This window comes from Chlorocebus sabaeus, chromosome 16, assembly GCF_047675955.1.
Source record: "Chlorocebus sabaeus isolate Y175 chromosome 16, mChlSab1.0.hap1, whole genome shotgun sequence".
Taxonomy (NCBI): domain Eukaryota; kingdom Metazoa; phylum Chordata; class Mammalia; order Primates; family Cercopithecidae; genus Chlorocebus; species Chlorocebus sabaeus.
The window spans coordinates 63,836,807-63,852,993 of record NC_132919.1 but is presented as its reverse complement, the minus strand read 5'-3'; the positions used below and the strand labels follow the sequence as shown (position 1 = coordinate 63,852,993).

The window sequence follows — 16,187 nt, the reverse complement described above, 5'->3', positions numbered from 1 at the left end:
ATGTGATCTTCCTACCTCAGCCTGCCGAGTAGCTGGGCCCACGAGGGCGTGCCACTACACATGGCTAATTTTTAAAATTTTTTCTGTAGAGACAGGGTCTTGCTATGGCCCAGGCTTATCTCAAATTTCTGGGCTCAAGCGGTCTGCCTGCCTTGGTCTCCCAAAGTGCTGAGATTACAGGCATGAGCCACCATACCTGGCCCTTTTATTATTTATTTATTTATTTATTTTTCATATGGAGTCTTGCTTTGTTGCCCAGGCTGGAGTGCAGTGGTGCAATCTCAGCTCACTGCAACCTCTGCCTCCCAAGTAGCTGGGACTACAGGTGTCCACCACCATGCCCAGCTAATTTTTTTTTTGGTATTTTTAGTAGAGACGGGGTTTTGCCATGTTGGCCAGGCTGGTCTCCAAGTCCTGACCTCAAGTGATCCATCCTCCTCAGCTTCGCAAAATGCTGGGATTACAGGTGTGAGCCACCACGTCCAGCCCTTTTATTATTTTTTGGCTTAACTTTGTTTCTCCCTCTCTCTCACACACACACGTACTCAAATACACTCATGCACACATAATTTTCTCACTAACCCTCTGACTTTTCACCCCAAGTCCTGACTTGGTCTTTGGGTCCTAAGATGCAATTAGGAAAAAAAGTGTGGAGTCCACACCCCAACTGGGTCCTAAGTGGGTACTACAGGGGCAGCCACCATCCAGCCTGCCCCAGCCCATGGGGGCCCAGGATGTAGCATCCCCAGTGATGGCGGGAGCGAGGGAGAAGTGGAGGTGAGGTGGGGACTGTGAGATGTGCTTCCCTCTTCCTCCAACTTGAGACCCTCGGCCTCTGACCAAGGCAAGTGAAATAAGCACGAACAAAACTGGGAGAATAAAGTCAGTTTACTGAATGAATACATGGCTTGAGTCCACTCAGGGTGGAGTGAGGCCTGGCATGCGCCCTCAGCAGTGGGACCCCAGGCCACTGGACCTGGCAAGGCTTCTGGGTCCTCTTGGGCTTCTGGGCTAAGGGGGCAGCAGCAGGCCAGCCTGCCAGGGGCTCCACAGTCCCAGGCTGCTTGACCTGTGCTGTCTGGGACTAGACCGGTCGCTGTGGCTGCCCATAGATGCTCAAGGCAGACCCTAAAAGAGAGTGGCACAAGGTGAAAATGCTAACTGTGAACACCTGGTTTCAGTTTCAGTAAAGAAGAGGAGGAAGGGAGGCACTTGGGGACGTAGACAGAAGGGCTGGCGGGAGAGGGCTCCGCCGAGCTCCATGGTTGGCTTCCTTGCTAGACGACCCGGCTTTGAGAAATGCTGCCTTCATTTCCATCTCCCAGCTCCGAATCTGGAAGGCAAGAAGATGTTTCAGGCCGGAGGGCTGCAGCAGACTGTGGGGTCTGTCACAGGGGGCATGGCACTGCCGCTCCGTCATTTCCCACCCCAGCCCTGAGGGCCAGCCACCCACATGGCCACAGTGCCTGGAACAGCTTGGGGAACAGAGACCTGCAGTCTGGGGCTGGGGAATCTGCAGACCGCCCCATTGGGGTTTCAGCCACACCAGCTTCCCCCAAAGACAGCATCTTGGTCATCTCCACATCCCGACATAGCCTGGTGCAGCACTTGTTTTCAGGCTGAATACCTGCGGGGGCCATTGCTTCCTCTCAGGGTAAGACCCCACTTGAATCCCCGTTTCCTAATTTGGCAGGGAAGGGGGAACTGACTCAGGGGTTTCAGGAGTCTTTCGGAAATCAATGGCTGGAGGCAGAGGGACGAGTGACAGGAGGGAGAAGGGAGGGACAGCAAGAGGCACTGGGTGGCAGTACAATCCAAGTGGAGGAGGTGGAGTTGGTGTGTGTGGGGGTCTCCTTTATTCTTGGGGGAAACTCTTGTTCTCAATATGTTTCTTTCCCCCTTGGCTTGAGTGAATGATCCCTGACAATTTAGAAACAGTTTAGGCTGGGCGCAGTGGCTCACGCCTGTAATCCCAGTGCTTTGGAAGGCCGAGGCAAGTTAATTACTTGAGGTCATAAGTTCGAGACCAGCCTGGCCAACATAGCAAAACGCCGTCAACGTAATCTGTAATCTCTATTGCTTAGGAGGCTGAGGTAGGAGAATCACTTGAACTTGGGAGGCAGAGGTTGCAGAGAGCTGAGCCACTGCACTCTAGCCTGGGCGACAGAGTGAGGCTCCATCTCAAAAAGAAAAATAAAAAAAGAAAAAGAAAAAAGAAAAGAAAGAAAGTTTCTGCCTGTTGTGGAAGAAACTGTTGCAAGGAGCAGGAGCAACTGACATGCCCCCAATCCTACCTGGACCCTCTCACCCTTTCAGTTCAACCCAAGGAAGCCCCAGCCCCTGAGCTGCCTCCATCCCCTCATCCATCCTGTGCTTTCTCTAAAAGCCAATAGCCTTGACTGGGTGTTTGGTGAGGCGCTCTGGCCCAGTCTTTGGCCAAGGGCACTCATGCCCGCCCCTGTCCTCATCTGTTTGCATACCTGCATATTGGACCCTCCCCCCACCCCTTGTCTTGGTGACACTGGGAAGTTATTTGTGCTACTGGGAAGCAGCTGTCCTGGCGCTGGCTCCTGCACACACCCAGGGACTCTCCCCAGCTGCCCTAACTTCGGTTTCACTTGTGGCATTTGTGTGAGGCTTTGGTTCTCACGTGCAGGGGAGGGGACCTGGTCAGCAGGCTGGCATGGGCACCACAGAGCCACAAAGAAGCTGGCACCTCTCTGTGCTACCTGGTGTGCCCTGATGTTTTGCCTTTTCCTCCTGTGTACCTGAACCGAGCTAGGGCAGCAGGTCACAGATGTGACTCAGCTCTGGCAACCCATATTAACAAAGTGCTGCCAACCAGGCGAGTCATGCTAGGATGCCAGGGGACCAAGGGAGTGTGGCCTAAGGGGGAGGCTGGATGCCCGTGGCTCTGCCACTGGCTACCCTGGCTCTTGTCTTGAGAATGGCTCTGGCGGGAAGACAGGCCAGGGTTGCGACTGGTCAGCACCCCAGGATGATCCCTCTGTGCTGGGTTCTCCTTGGCCTTGGTTGTGCCCACCCACGTCTGGGGCGTGAGAAGAGCTGGGGGCAGGTGGAGCGGGCCTGCGCTTTCAGGGGAGAACTGGCTGTCTCCCCTGGGGCTGAGAGCGGCAGGGGAGGGGTGGTGATGGGCTGGATCCTCGAGCGGGTCCCAGCTCCCGGAGGAAGGATGGCAAATGAGTGGGCGTCGCTCCCTCTGTGGGACCATTTGCCTCGGAGCAGCACGGAAGCGCGGCAGGTTCCCTGCCTCCCGTGGACACTCTTTTTGGAGCACCACCCTAGGGATGCTCTTCTGCTCTCCAGAGACGTGGGTCTTCCCTGGGGCCCGGGCTCGGAGGCCAGGGTGCCCCAAGCCCAGGCTCCAGGGTGTGTGGGAAAGGCTCGGTCCTGCTCGGCGCGGCCCTCCCTGGGCACTAGGGGTCGCCCCTGCCCAGCGGAAGCCACGTGGGCGCGCCCGGCCGGCGCAGGTTTCCCCGGACCGGGAAAAGCGAGGAGTCTCCGGGGCGGGGCTGGGGAGGGGGCGCCTGGGCGCAGCGCCGGGACTCTGCCCTGCCCTCCCGGCCGCGGCTGGACGGAGCGCGGGGCCGCAGCGACCAGGTCGGGCTCCCCGTCGCACCCCTTCCGGAGCGGGAGGCCCTCGCCGAGGCAGACCCTGGGACGCGCGGGGCGGGCGGCGGCGGGGAGCCGCGGGGCCGAGGCGCAGGGCGTTTTCCCCGGAGGTGCTGCGTGCGCCTGCGACACAAAGGTCTTTTAAAGACCTCGCAGCGCCCTTCCCGGCTGCGGAGGCGGGAGCAGCAGCTGCGCCCGCCTGGGGGAAAAGGCCGGGGTCGGGGGCGGCAGCGTGAGGGGGCGCTGGGAGCGGCCGGACCCCGCGGTGGCGCTCGGGCTGGGACTCCCGGGCTCCTTTTGTGAGCGAAAGGCAGGGCCTTTCCCGGGTCTCTGAAAATGGTCAATTCGGCTTCGCAGGGCTGCGTGCCCGGAATAATAAATTGGCTTCTCTAGCGTCGTAATCCGGGCCCCACCCCGAGCAGCTCTGAGCTGGTTCGCGCCTTCCGGGCAGGACTATTGGGGGTTCTCAAAAGCACCCCGCGGTCGGCTGTGTCCGGACCACCGGGGTCCGGTTTGAACGCGATTCCAGGGCCCCACCCCATCGCCAGAAGCGGAATCTCGGGGCGGGGCCCAGGAATCCGAGTTTTTGGTGAGTTTCCCGGGTGATTCTGATGGCAAAGCCCATGTGGGAGCCACTGTTCTAACGGCTTTTGGGACAGGCAGTTGTGAAATTTTCCCCCAGAAGAATCTCTGGGGACCCAATTGTCATACACCCCTCTGTTCACTGCGGTGTTGATTCTGCCTCCTGATGAAGTTCTTCCCGAGTCTGACTTCGAGCCCGCCTGCTTTATTGAGCACGTTTTTCTCCAGTCGGTTTTTTTTTTTTTAAATGGAAAAAGGAACAGGGAGAAGACTTTTCTCGAACCTGTTTGCAGAGAGCCGTCTTGCCCGCTTTGAGGGCCCTTTCTCGGGAGACCTGTTTGCTTTGTTCAGCCTCTGAATTCAGCAGACCCAAAATCCACCAAGGCCACTAGCTTGTGAGTGAATGTGGTCCCTTCAGGTAAGGGCCAGACAGCCCCTGCCAGGGCTTGGGGAGGGTTTCCCTAGAGGAATCCTGGCAGTAAAAAAACCAACCCCCAAACTCTCCAAGTGCTGGACGCTGGAGAATCCCAGCAAGGAAAAGGAACAAATCTTATCTCATGCCGGAAGATAACCTCTTCCCTTTGTTGGCGCTTTTCCTTGCGTTCAGGATGAATTAAAATTCTTATCTGCTCTGCATCCAGTGAACTTGGCCTGGCCTTCCTGATTGTTTGCTGCGGCTGACTTTCCCAAGCTTTGTGGGGTTATTTTTGCCTCTGGGTGGTGGTCATTCCTTCCTTCCATGGCGTTAGGTTCAACACAGTCACCGAAAAAGAGAAATTTAGCAAACACCCTCAAAATGGCAGGACTGGGCCCCAAAACCTACTTTCATTTTCCTCTGTTCTGGGTTGTGGGTAATTTCTTGACAACTACAAGAAAGAAGACAACGAGAAGTGCATTGTTATTCCAATGCAATTGTGAACAGATGTATAACCTCCTAGTTGCAGGAACGTTCTAGGAATCCCTTACACCACCTTAAAGGGGCAGGGAAACGGGCAGAGGTGCTGAGGGCTGGTGAGTGCTAAGCATTGGCAGGGCTCAACCTCATCCTAAGGAGAGCTGCAGCCATAACCTGGGTCACCTTTGTTGTCTCGGGCTTCTAAATTTGGCAGCGAGAACAGACTCGCTTCCTTTGAGCAATTGATCTGAATAGCAGAATCCCATTCTGATGATCCGAATCACATTTACAGGCTGTGGGGGTGAAGGCCGTGCTAATTGGCCACTTGCCTCACCACTGGCTTTGAAACAATCACTTGTATTCTCTGCCTGGCAGGAAGCAGCAGACCCATCAAGGCCCTGGGCTCGCTCTTTGTTCTGACTTTATGGCATTTTATGCCACAGTAAGAAACACTGTGTACTCCGTGGGAGCCCATTGTGCCAGGCTGCAAGGATGTGGGCCCCGGCGCAGAGGGCCTGGTGCTCTTCCCCAGGAAGAAGAGGGGCTTTGTGACAGGCTGGGGGACAAAACAAGGGGTGCTGGACACTGTTACTGGGGCAACTGCCTGGCCAGTGTGGAGGCAGCTTTAGTCCCTGAGACCGTTTCTGTGCCCAAGGAGAGGGAGGGCAGGGGAAGGATGGAATTTCGTCTAGAGTAGCAGGTCCTGGTTACCTGGTAAATTATGCATCAGGACTGGGCTAGCCATTGCCTCCGTTTTCTCTGGGCTCCCGAGACAACCTCCACCTGCCTCTAGATTCTGTGCCAGCTGAGCCTATCTATCTCACCAACTCTTGTTCCACCAGGAAACTGCATCTTGGTGAGTGGGAAGTTTTTGTAACTGTGGACCAAACCTGGGCTTCCCATGTTTTGGGTTGATCTGGTCCTTAGAAGAGCTTTTGGTTTTGTAGAAATGATATGGATGGGGGCGGGGGGAGCCACAGTCTATCCAGTCTCACACGTGAATAAACCAACGGGGATTTGAGAATGGCTTCTAGATCCTGCCTGCCTCTCCAGCCAGCCCCTGGGCTCCCTTCCCCTGCACCTAGCCTGAAGTTTTTCACTATTAACGGCACACCTGGGACAGAAGACAGAGGCGGGTCCTCGCTCCAGGAGATCGCTGTAATAATCAGAGACAAGACCTGGGCTGGGAGGAAGCCAGGACACGGGGGTTGGGGGACTAAGCCCTGACAAATGGAGTGCTCCGTGTGGGGGCTGAAAGGGAAGGAGGAGAGGGAAGGCAAGGCCCTTTAGCTTCACCTCGAAGGTGGGGTCAGGTGAGGCTGGTGGGTCCTGTCTTCTCTGGAGATGCTCTCCAACAAGCACCTGAAGGGAGGAAAGGCCAGCTTCCTGCCGGCCACTTGCAGAGGCGAGCATTCAGTGCTTCTGCCAGCCTGTCCCTCACCCCACACCCACCCGTCCTTCCCATGTCCGATGCTCCCCACGTGGTCCCCCTTATTACCCCGTGCCATTGCAGCAGCCTGCCAGCGGTTTTCTTTCCCCTCCAGTGTGGCTGCCCAAGTTCTCCCCGCAAAACCCACATCTCCTGGCCTGCCAATCCCAGGCTGGAAACTGTTCCATGGCCTCCAGAGCCACTCACAAACCCTTCCCGCTCCCTGCCTGCACCTTAGGCTCTTTCTCTGCCCTTCCTGGCCACACACCTCCCTGACTTTCCCCAAACATGCAGCTCTTTCCATGTCTCTGTGCGTTTCCATTTCCCTCTGCATGGAATACTCCCATCACACCTATCCTTGCCCATCTGCCAAACCCTTCAGGATTCTGGGTCAACATCATCCCCACAGTGGATCCATTGATGAGAGCAGTAATGGAAGCAGGTTTGCCACCAGCCTCCCAAAGAAGTGGGAACACTGATTGCAAAGGGCACAATCTGATTGGATGAAAAGTGAGGCCTCAGAAGCATTGGCACGTGTCCCCGAAGAGCTGGGCTGGAGGTCTGTCCTACAGGAGGGGCAGAAGACGGGGGTGAGAATGGCAGTGCCCCATTTCATCCGACTGCTCTGTGTTCCCCACATCTGACCCAACCTTCCGTTACAGCACAGGCACATTTGTGGATACTCTTGGTTACATGTGTGTTCTGCCCTCAGACTCTGAGTCTCTTCTAGGAAAAGAGTGTCTTAATCATCTTTGTATTCCCAGAATCTAGTTTAGAGGCTAGTACATAGTAGGTTTGCAGAAAATCTTTGAATAGCGGCCGAGGTGGGAGGATTTCTTGAGACAAGGAATTCAAGACCAGCCTGGGTAAGCAAGACCCCATCTCTACAAAAAATAAAAAATTAGCCAGGCGTAGTGGTGGACGCATCGCAGCTACTCAGGAGGCTGCGGTGGGAGGATCACTTGAGCCTAGGCATTCAAGCTGCAGTGAGCTGTCATCCTGCCAGTGCACTCCAGCCTGGGCAACAGAGTGAGACCCTGTCTCAAAAAGAGAAAGAAAATCTTTGAGTAAATAATATATGTTGAACTTGGAAGTATTCCTTTACCTAGAAGATTGTTCTCTCTGCAAATTTTGTACCATCACTTTCTCCAAAACATAACTCAGGACTCGCCTCCTGGAAAAAGTAGGTTCTGATTGAGTAGTTGACGGTGCATCAGAACGTTACTGAGCACCTATTAGGTACTAGGCATTTTCTAGGCACTGGAGGCCTGTGAGATACAAAAGAGATAAAGGTTCCCATGCCCAAGTTGTTAATGAGTGCCCCCAGCCCATGCGGGCCACTTCCTTATCTGGCAGAATCACTTGGGATGTCTGTAAACACTCAGTGCTCCTGGCATCCGTAGTGCCAGGGACATGGTCAGCAGTCAGATGTGACTCACTGTGTGCCCAGCATTATGAGAGACAGGCATAGAAGGCCTGGCTTTGCATTCAAATAGCTCACAACTTCACTGAGACCAGTTGTTTATGGGATTGCAGGAAGCCCCAGGGAGCCCCAGCCAGGGAAGAGCTTATGTTGTCAATTTCACAGCCTCTAAGAATTCACTGGGTCCACTAGTTCTCTTGCACAGGTGCTACTTTCCAGTTATTTCCTGGTTTTATAAATATGTGTCTCCTTTTTCAACTCCTTCACATGCTCTTTACGGAAAGGGATATCATGGCGTCATGACTAGTGTCTAGCAGCTTGTTTCCCTGATCCTCATCTCAGCACCTGGTACAGGGCAGTGCATGAATGGATGAGAAAGGATCACCACCATTAAGAGGTATTTGTCAGCAAGGAGCGGTGGCTCACACCTGTAATCCCAGCATTTTGGAAGGCCAAGGTGGGCGGATCACCTGAGGTCAGGAGTTCCAGACCAGCCTGACCAACATGGTGAAACCCTGCCTCTACCAAAAATACACAAATTAGCCGGGCATGGTGGCGCACACCGATAATCCCAGCTACTCAGGAGGCTGAGGCAGAAGAATCACTGGAACCCCGGAGGCGGACGTTGCAGTGAGCTGAGATTGTGCCACTGCATTATAGCCTGGGCGACAGAGCAAGACTCTGTCTCAAAAAAATAAAAAACAAAACAAAAAAACAGGAATCCATCACTAGGTCTCTTCATGAGACACAACCAAGAAACACAATGTGAGTGAGTTCAACAGTTCTGGTAGATAAAGGAGAGGGAAGGACTTCTCTCCTAACTTAATGCCTCTCTTTTGCTAAATGTTACTATCAGATTCTGAGTGTTTTCTACAAGAAATTACTGAGATGCAAATCAAGAAGTGTGAATTTAACAAGAGCCAGTTTGTTTCCTACTTTCATTTGGGTGCCTTTTTTTTTTTTTTTTAAACAGGGTCTTGCTCTGTCACCCAGGCTGGAGTGCGGTGGCACAATCATGGCTCACTGCAGTGTCAACCTCCTTGCAGCGTCAATGGCACCTGGCCTGGGTGCCTCTTCACTGGTTATCTGTACCTGTTATTGCTTGGTAGTCTAAGTGTGTGAGATCAATTTCAGGGTTTCTCCAATTCCATGTGAGCTTGTGGTGAGAGAAGAGTGTCCCTGGTCCCTCCTGCTGCTTTTTGCTCTGGTTCCCAGCTTGCTCCTGGTACAACTTCTTCCTAGTCCAGGACAGATTTACTGGAAGTTTCTTTAGAGGCAGTGCTTTAGGGCTTTGGTCTTCATCCGTTGGGTTGTACTGTTTGTCGTTCGTCATGTTTGCTTTGCAGGCCTGGTGGCTAATGCTGCTTGCATTGGCTCACTGCTCTTAGGGCCATCTGTAACCTATATCAACCCCGGATGCTTTGAAGTTCAATGTGCAATAAAAAGTTCATTAAAAAGATGTGGAATCATGAAAATAAGGTTACAGAAATGTTAACAAAGAATCATTTCCTGCTTCTAGTACTTTTCTTTTTTAAAAAATATATTTCTCTGAGAAATTTATGTCACCATTAAAACCATGGAAGAGTTTAGGAAGGACAGGCCTGGGTCAAAATGAGGGTGAGATTCTTGAGGAGATGTCTTGGCAGATCCCCAGCCTGTTTTCTTAATTGAGAGCTCAGGGTCTAAGGAGAGAAGGTAAGCCAGAAAAAAAAAAAATCTAGGTTTCTCATGACTGACTTTTTTTTTTTTTTTTTTTTTTTTTTTTTGAGACAGTCTCATTCTGTCACCCAGGCTGGAGTGCAGTGGCACAATCTCGGCTCACTGCAACCTCTGTCTTCTGGGTTCAAGTGATTCTCCTGCCTCAACCTCCCGAATAGCTGGGATTACAGGCGTGTGCCACCACACACAGCTAATTTTTTTGTAATTTTAGTAGAGACAGGGTTTCACCATGTTGGCCAGGTTGGTCTCAAATTCCTGACCTCAAGTGATCCACCCAGCTCGACCTCCCAAATTGCTGGGATTACAGGTGTGAGCCACCGCGCCCGGCCCTAGCATTTTAAATAGGGATGGCTCTAAATGGATGGAAACAGTCCATGGTCATACAGAGTCTGCAGCCATGTAAGGAATTACATGTAGAATGACATATGGCAGGTGTCTCTTGTCCATGTGAAGTGACTGGGGAGAAAGTGAGAGAGAGAGGAAGAGAGGAGAGAAGAAAATAAAAAGAAGGAAAGGTGTACAGGATGGGGTGGCAGTGTCATTAAAACTGCCTTGTGGCACCATCTGGCTTGTCTACTGCCACACTGGCTCACTTTCTAGTCATGACCTTCTGACACGAGCAGAGGTCCAGAGCCAAGCATCAAGGTCCAGAGCTAAGCCAGAGGTCAAGAGCCAAGGCTCAAGGTACCCCTTGAGGATCCTGGGATCCAAAACACTGCCAGCAGACCAGCCCCTGGCATGACCTTAGGGGTAAGGGTGGTAACCTGTCCTCACAGTGCCCCTGCCTGGGCAGGCACAGAGAGGCATTTGACAAAGCGGGAAATCCCTTGAGGCTCAAGGTGCTGATTTGACAATGACCAAGTGTACTAAGACACTGCAGAGGTGGACCCATCCAACTCCCTCATTTTGGTTGACTTTGTTAAGGCCAGGCTCCAGTTAGGAGGAGGACTAGGCTTCTCCCTGCACACCATGGGGTCTCCTAGAGAGCCCCAGTTCTGCTGAAGAAAGGGCAGCTACAGATGATCACTCCTGGTAAATATATCATCTTCTCTAATGACAAATGGTGCCACTATCATCATCTTTATTTCTTGGCAGCCTGTCTCTTTCAACAGGTACATATGCTGGCATAACATGTCCTGGGGGCCCAGGCAGTCTCTTGTGGGGAAGATTCCTCTTTCTTTTTTTTAAATATATATTTTCATTTTTGTAGAAATGGGGTCTCGCTGTGTTGCCCAGGCTGGTCTCAAATTCCTGGCCTCAAGTGATCCTCCTAGTTCGGCCTCGCAAAGCACTGGGATTATTGGCATGAGCCATCACACCCAGCCAGGTCCCTCTTTTTCACAGGTCCTCCATGTGCAGGCATTGGGGGTGCCCACACATAATACACAACCAGCCCCTGCATCCTTGCTGTCCTCTAGTTTTAGGGGGCAAATATCCCTAGAGGCTCACTCACTTATATGACCATTGATGACCATTTAATTACTACTCATGTTCAATAATAAGCAATTACATGATCATCACTTACTTTTCAGCCAGAGGGTCACCGTGTATACATTTAGCAGCTGCTAAATCTTAGTCCTAACAATGACAGTCCCATATCCTCCCAAGTGACTGTGAGGACCTCAACAGCTTGCACATCTAATAAACAGCACTGCAGGGTTTTCAGGGCTGCCACCGGGCAGCTCTGGGTCACAGCCAGACTTACCCGCTCTCTTTCCACCTGGTTGTGATTCAGCCTCATGAGTTCTGCAAACCTCTGCTCATAGAGGTGAAGCAGCAGCACCAGGTACAAGCCTGAATTCATCAGCTCGTTTTGTGCCTACAAATGGAAAAGAAAGCTCTTCAGTTCATCTGTAAAATAGTCATGGTCTAAATTGTGGGGTGCAGGGTAACAAGGCTAAGAGGTGACAAGAACTAGGACCAGAGCCCAAGCTCCAAGGCAAGGCCTGCTCTTGGGGACCAGAAGACAGAGCAGGAGGAGATCCAGGGTAGAGGCCAGGACCGTCACTCCCCTGGGATTTTTTACTCTCTAGTGGAGGATGCTTTGAGAAAGTTCCATTTTCCAGGCTCGATCCCATTCCACATTTATTGAGCAGTTACGTATGCAAAGCCTTGAGCTGGATGTTGTGGGGAACACAGGGCAACAAGCCTCAGAACTCCATGCTGGGACGCCATCACCTGGTGTGGGGGAGAGAACTTCATCCGTAAACAGCTCCAGTACAAGCTGGATGTCCTACAACAGAGATGCACCAGGCCGTGTCTGTAACGTTCTCAGCAGTCACAGATGTCCCCTTGTGGAAGGCTTCCTGAGGAGCCTTTTTTGCCCCTGTCGTTCCTTTGCTCCCCAGTCCCTAAGCATTCGTCTTGATCTTGCATACCACCTTTTGCACTTAACATTTCCGCTTTTTCTTGAGGAGTGGGCTGTGTTTCGTTTCTCTCACTCGTGCTCAGAACAGGCGCTACACAAGGAGGATGTGATGGTCTGGCTGGCCATGGTGCTTCTGTGTCCTCAGCACTTCGGCTTTGCTGCAAAGAGTGGCTGTGCTCACTCTAGACCTTTCACAGACCTTCCACAAATCAGCGGTGTTAGTAACAACTACTCCTATCCCTCTATAGGGGACGGAGGGGAAGGCCCTTTCAGTCCCCGTCTTTCCCCTGAGTGGGGGTCTTGGGATGGGCCAGGCGGTGCTCACAAAGCCACCCAGCCCCCGGGGACTGGAGTTCCCAGCAGAGGGCATGGCCCCTTCTGTCACCCTTGGGAAAGGTTGCAGCTGTGACTCTGTCGGTCCAGGATAACGAAGGGTGGGCATGAATGACACAGTGAGCGCTCAGTGTCTTGGCTGCCTCCTTCCTGCAGCAGCGCGGGTGCCACATCTCCCCGTTCTCATTAGATCCAGCGCAGCTCAGGAGGTTGGCACAGAACCCACCTCTCCCAGGACCAAGCAGCTGCCAGAAAAGGCACAGAAGTTGAGGAAGGATTGATGCGCTCTTCCTTCTGAATCAGGGCCAACTCTGGATCTTGGTGACAGCTGGCCCTGAGGTCACCGCTGCAGGCCTCTCCACCATTCTACAGATCCATCTTCGAAGGCCCCAATCCTCTGTCCTTAGCGGTTAGCCTCCTATTTTTAGCCTTTGGTCGTGCTTTTTTGTGCTCTGCTGACCTTGGCCTAGGGCGAGCAAAGAACAAGTTGCTTGTTTTCACTTTTTCTGTTTTATTTATTTTATTTTTGAGACAGAGTCTTGCTCTGTCGCCCAGGCTGGAGTGCAATGGCGCGATCTCCGCTCACTGCAACCTCCGCCTCCCAGGTTCAAGCAATTCTCCTGCCTCAGCCTCCCGAGTAGCCGGGATTACAGTTATGCACCACCACGCCCAGCTAATTTTTGTATTTTTAGTAGAGATGTGGTTTCATCATGTTGGCCAGGCTGGTCTCGAACTCCTGACCTCAGGTGATCCACCTGCCTTGGCCTCCCAAAGTGCTGGGATTACAGGCATGAGCCACCCTGCCCAGCCACTTTTTCTGTTTTAATTGCCTCCTCCTGCCCTCCCCATGAGTCTGTGCCTGCCTCCAACTGTCTCGCCAACCACCTCTTCTGAGAATCCTTTCTCACCTGGCTTTTAGCTCCTCCTCACCAACCAAGCCTTGGCCCTTGTTTGTTTTCCTCAGCCCCGGCTTCCTCCTGCAAAAGCTGCCAGTGGTTCTCTCACCAGTGCTCTTTGCCAGCCAGCTTTTATCCTGGAGACACTCGGATGCATAATGGCAAATCAATCAGCTAGAAAAGGGCTTGGAACTATCAGGTTTGTCAAAGCATTCAGGGAAATCATTTACTTTTTATGACTCAATAAGGCCCAGAGGCATGCAGATGGGAAAATATCCACTAATGTTTTCTGCAGATAATTTGAAAAGTCACTTCTAGCAGATTGTGTCTCTTCTCTGGTCTGTGGGAGGGAACCTGTCACACGGTGCCATCAATCTCGCCGGCTCGGTTCCTTTATGTGCGCCCTTTGCAGAGCTGGTGATGCTTGACAAAGGGGCTCAGCCCACCAGTCAGAGCAGGCGTGTGATAGTCAACTCCGAATCAGCCTTTATACTCCTGAGCTACAAGTGGGAGGCATTTGTTAACTCAAAGAGTTCCACTGCACTTGGCCGGCCAGGGCCAAATGAACGAGGTTTTGGAGCAGTGCTTATGGGAGCTATGGCCGATCCACTCCTTCCTTGTCCCAATCACGTCACACTTTGACTCCCACGTGGAGTTCCCTTTGTGTGCCAGACTGAAGGGAATGGGGGTGGCATTAATAGGAGGGGACGGGGACATTAAAAAGGAGAAGGCATGTGAAACAGTGCACAAGCGCTCCAGAGATCTCAGCCCACCTGCCAGTTGTTTTCTCCATTTTGCTAATATTCATTTAGGCCAAGAGACTTGCTACTGGTGGAAATTCTCAATATATTCCACTTAAAGAAGCTGACGGCCTGGCTGAACGTTCTATCAAGTCTTCAGATATGTTCAACAGTGCTCCCAGGTATAAGGGTGATTAGGTGACTGCGTGTGTCTGAGGACATCTGTCCTTGGCTGAGATGGAGCCAGGCCAGGCCTGTGCTTCAGAGCAATGACAGCCTGAGGCCCACTGAGACTCTCCTGTGTGGCAGAGCAAGGGCGGCAGGGGTGCGTTCCAATGCACAGCGAGCAATGGAGTGCGCCTTACTTGGAAAGTGCTTCCGGCTGAGGTGGGCAGTGTAGGGCCACTGGACACTGTGACTTTAGGCAGAGTTTTAACTGTGCAGGGCCAAAGTGACTCAACTTCTAATGGAGGAGAAGTAACCTCTGTTCTGCCTGTTTCCCCAAAGCGTGGTAGTAAAGTAAGCTAATATATGGGATCTCACAAAAAAACCACATCCTACAAGAGGCAAGATTTAAAGACAGGATTCCAGGTAAATTGGGTGTAAGATCTTTGAGAGCAAGGCCTGCATCTGTCTTGTTTGCTCCTGACTCCTAGTGCCTGGTCCAGTGCCTGGTATACTGTGCATGCTCTATAAATATATGCACAGATGAAGTAATGAGAAAAAAATGCAAAATTCTGATGGATTATACAGTGACCCATTCAGCCACAACGTTTGAATCTAGTGGCTCCAGCTTTAACGTGCATCAGAAATGCTGAGCAGCCCTTTTCAAACACAGTTGCTAGGCAGTCCCTTCCCCTCCCCTCCCCTCCTCTCTCCTCCCCCTTCTCCTCTTTTCTTGAGACAGAGTCTCACTCTGTCACCCAGGCTGGAGTGCAATGGTGTTATCTGGGCTCACTGCAACCTCTGCCTCCCAGGTTTAAGGATTCTCCTGCCTCAGCCTCCCGAGTAGCTGGGATTACAGGTGTGCGCCACCACGCCCAGCTAATTTTTGTATTTTTAGTAGAGATGGGGTTTCACCATGTTGGCCAGCCTGGTCTCGAACTCCTGACCCCAAGTAATCTACCAGCCTCGGCCTTTCAAAGTGTTGGGATTACAGGCGTGAGCCACTGTGCCCAGCTTCACTGCTCCTCCTTTCTTCCCTGCAGTTCTGATTCAGTTGGACTGGAGTGGAGCCCAAGAATGTGTCCTTCCGACAAGTTCCCAGGTGATGCTAATGCTGCTGGTTTGGGGACCACCCATTTTTGAGAACCACTGTTCTAAACTAAGGGTGAGCACTTGGTAGCTGCTAAGCTGAATCTGGCCTGTGGATGTGCTCTGGTTGGATGGAAGGAAGCAAGAAGGAAGGTAGAAAAGAAGAGCACGACCATCTTTAGTTGGGGAGAGCGCTTTTCATTTTGCCACAAATGCCACCATGCCCAATGGCAGGATACCTAGAAGATTACCATCATTTGTTGTCTGCCTGGGCTCTATGGTATTTGAGTGTGTAACCTGTGACCTAAACTTTCCTTAAACCTGTTTTATCCTCATCCATTTTGGAGGCTGGAATGTTATTTGGATCGCTGCATGCTGGTATCCAGGAGTTCTGCCCTCCACCCCAAATCCAAGCGCCCAACTAGAATCCAGTATGAGTCCTGCTTCCAGGCAACAGCCAACGCTCACAGGAGCAAATGTAGGCCGGCCTCACACACGGCACTACCGAAAGAGTCAGGGGAAAGGAGGGCTGTACTGCCCCAGGCCCTGACAGACCTGAGATGAAACCGCCAGGTCCCTGGGGCCCCACAGCTGCTCTTGTCTAATGATCCCCTCTCCAGAGGCTTGTAGGAGTTCCTAATCTAGCCGCTTGAGGCCTGGTAGCAGGCCTTGACCTTGGGGCCCGTACTGGAGCCCTGTTAGCGCCTGTGAGCGGCATCTGCTCTGCTCCCACCAGAAGTACAGAACTAAGGTAGAAAAACGTGCTCTGATGGCGGCCCCTTCACACCCTCAGAGGCCACCGACAGTGCTGACCGGGCAACTACAGGACACGGTCTGATCTGTGCTCAGGTCCCAGGTGAGGCGTCCATCCCAGATGTCACAGACTTCACTCCAAGGCCCGGTGGATAGAAGGCC

General features: G+C 52.5%; 1 protein-coding gene across 1 annotated transcript in view; it reads right to left on the bottom strand.

Moving 5' to 3' along the window:
* Positions 1-870: 870 nt before the first annotated feature.
* MARCHF10 (membrane associated ring-CH-type finger 10) overlaps positions 871-16,187 on the bottom strand; it is a 113,038-nt gene continuing 97,721 nt past the window's right edge. Inside the window, exons 9-10 of the mRNA XM_037993615.2 lie at positions 11,387-11,500; positions 871-1,333 (exon numbers count right to left, since the gene is read on the bottom strand). Of these exons, the coding sequence (XP_037849543.2) occupies positions 1,184-1,333; positions 11,387-11,500 (264 nt within the window). The 3' untranslated portion in view covers positions 871-1,183. The remainder of the gene's footprint in view (positions 1,334-11,386; positions 11,501-16,187) is intronic.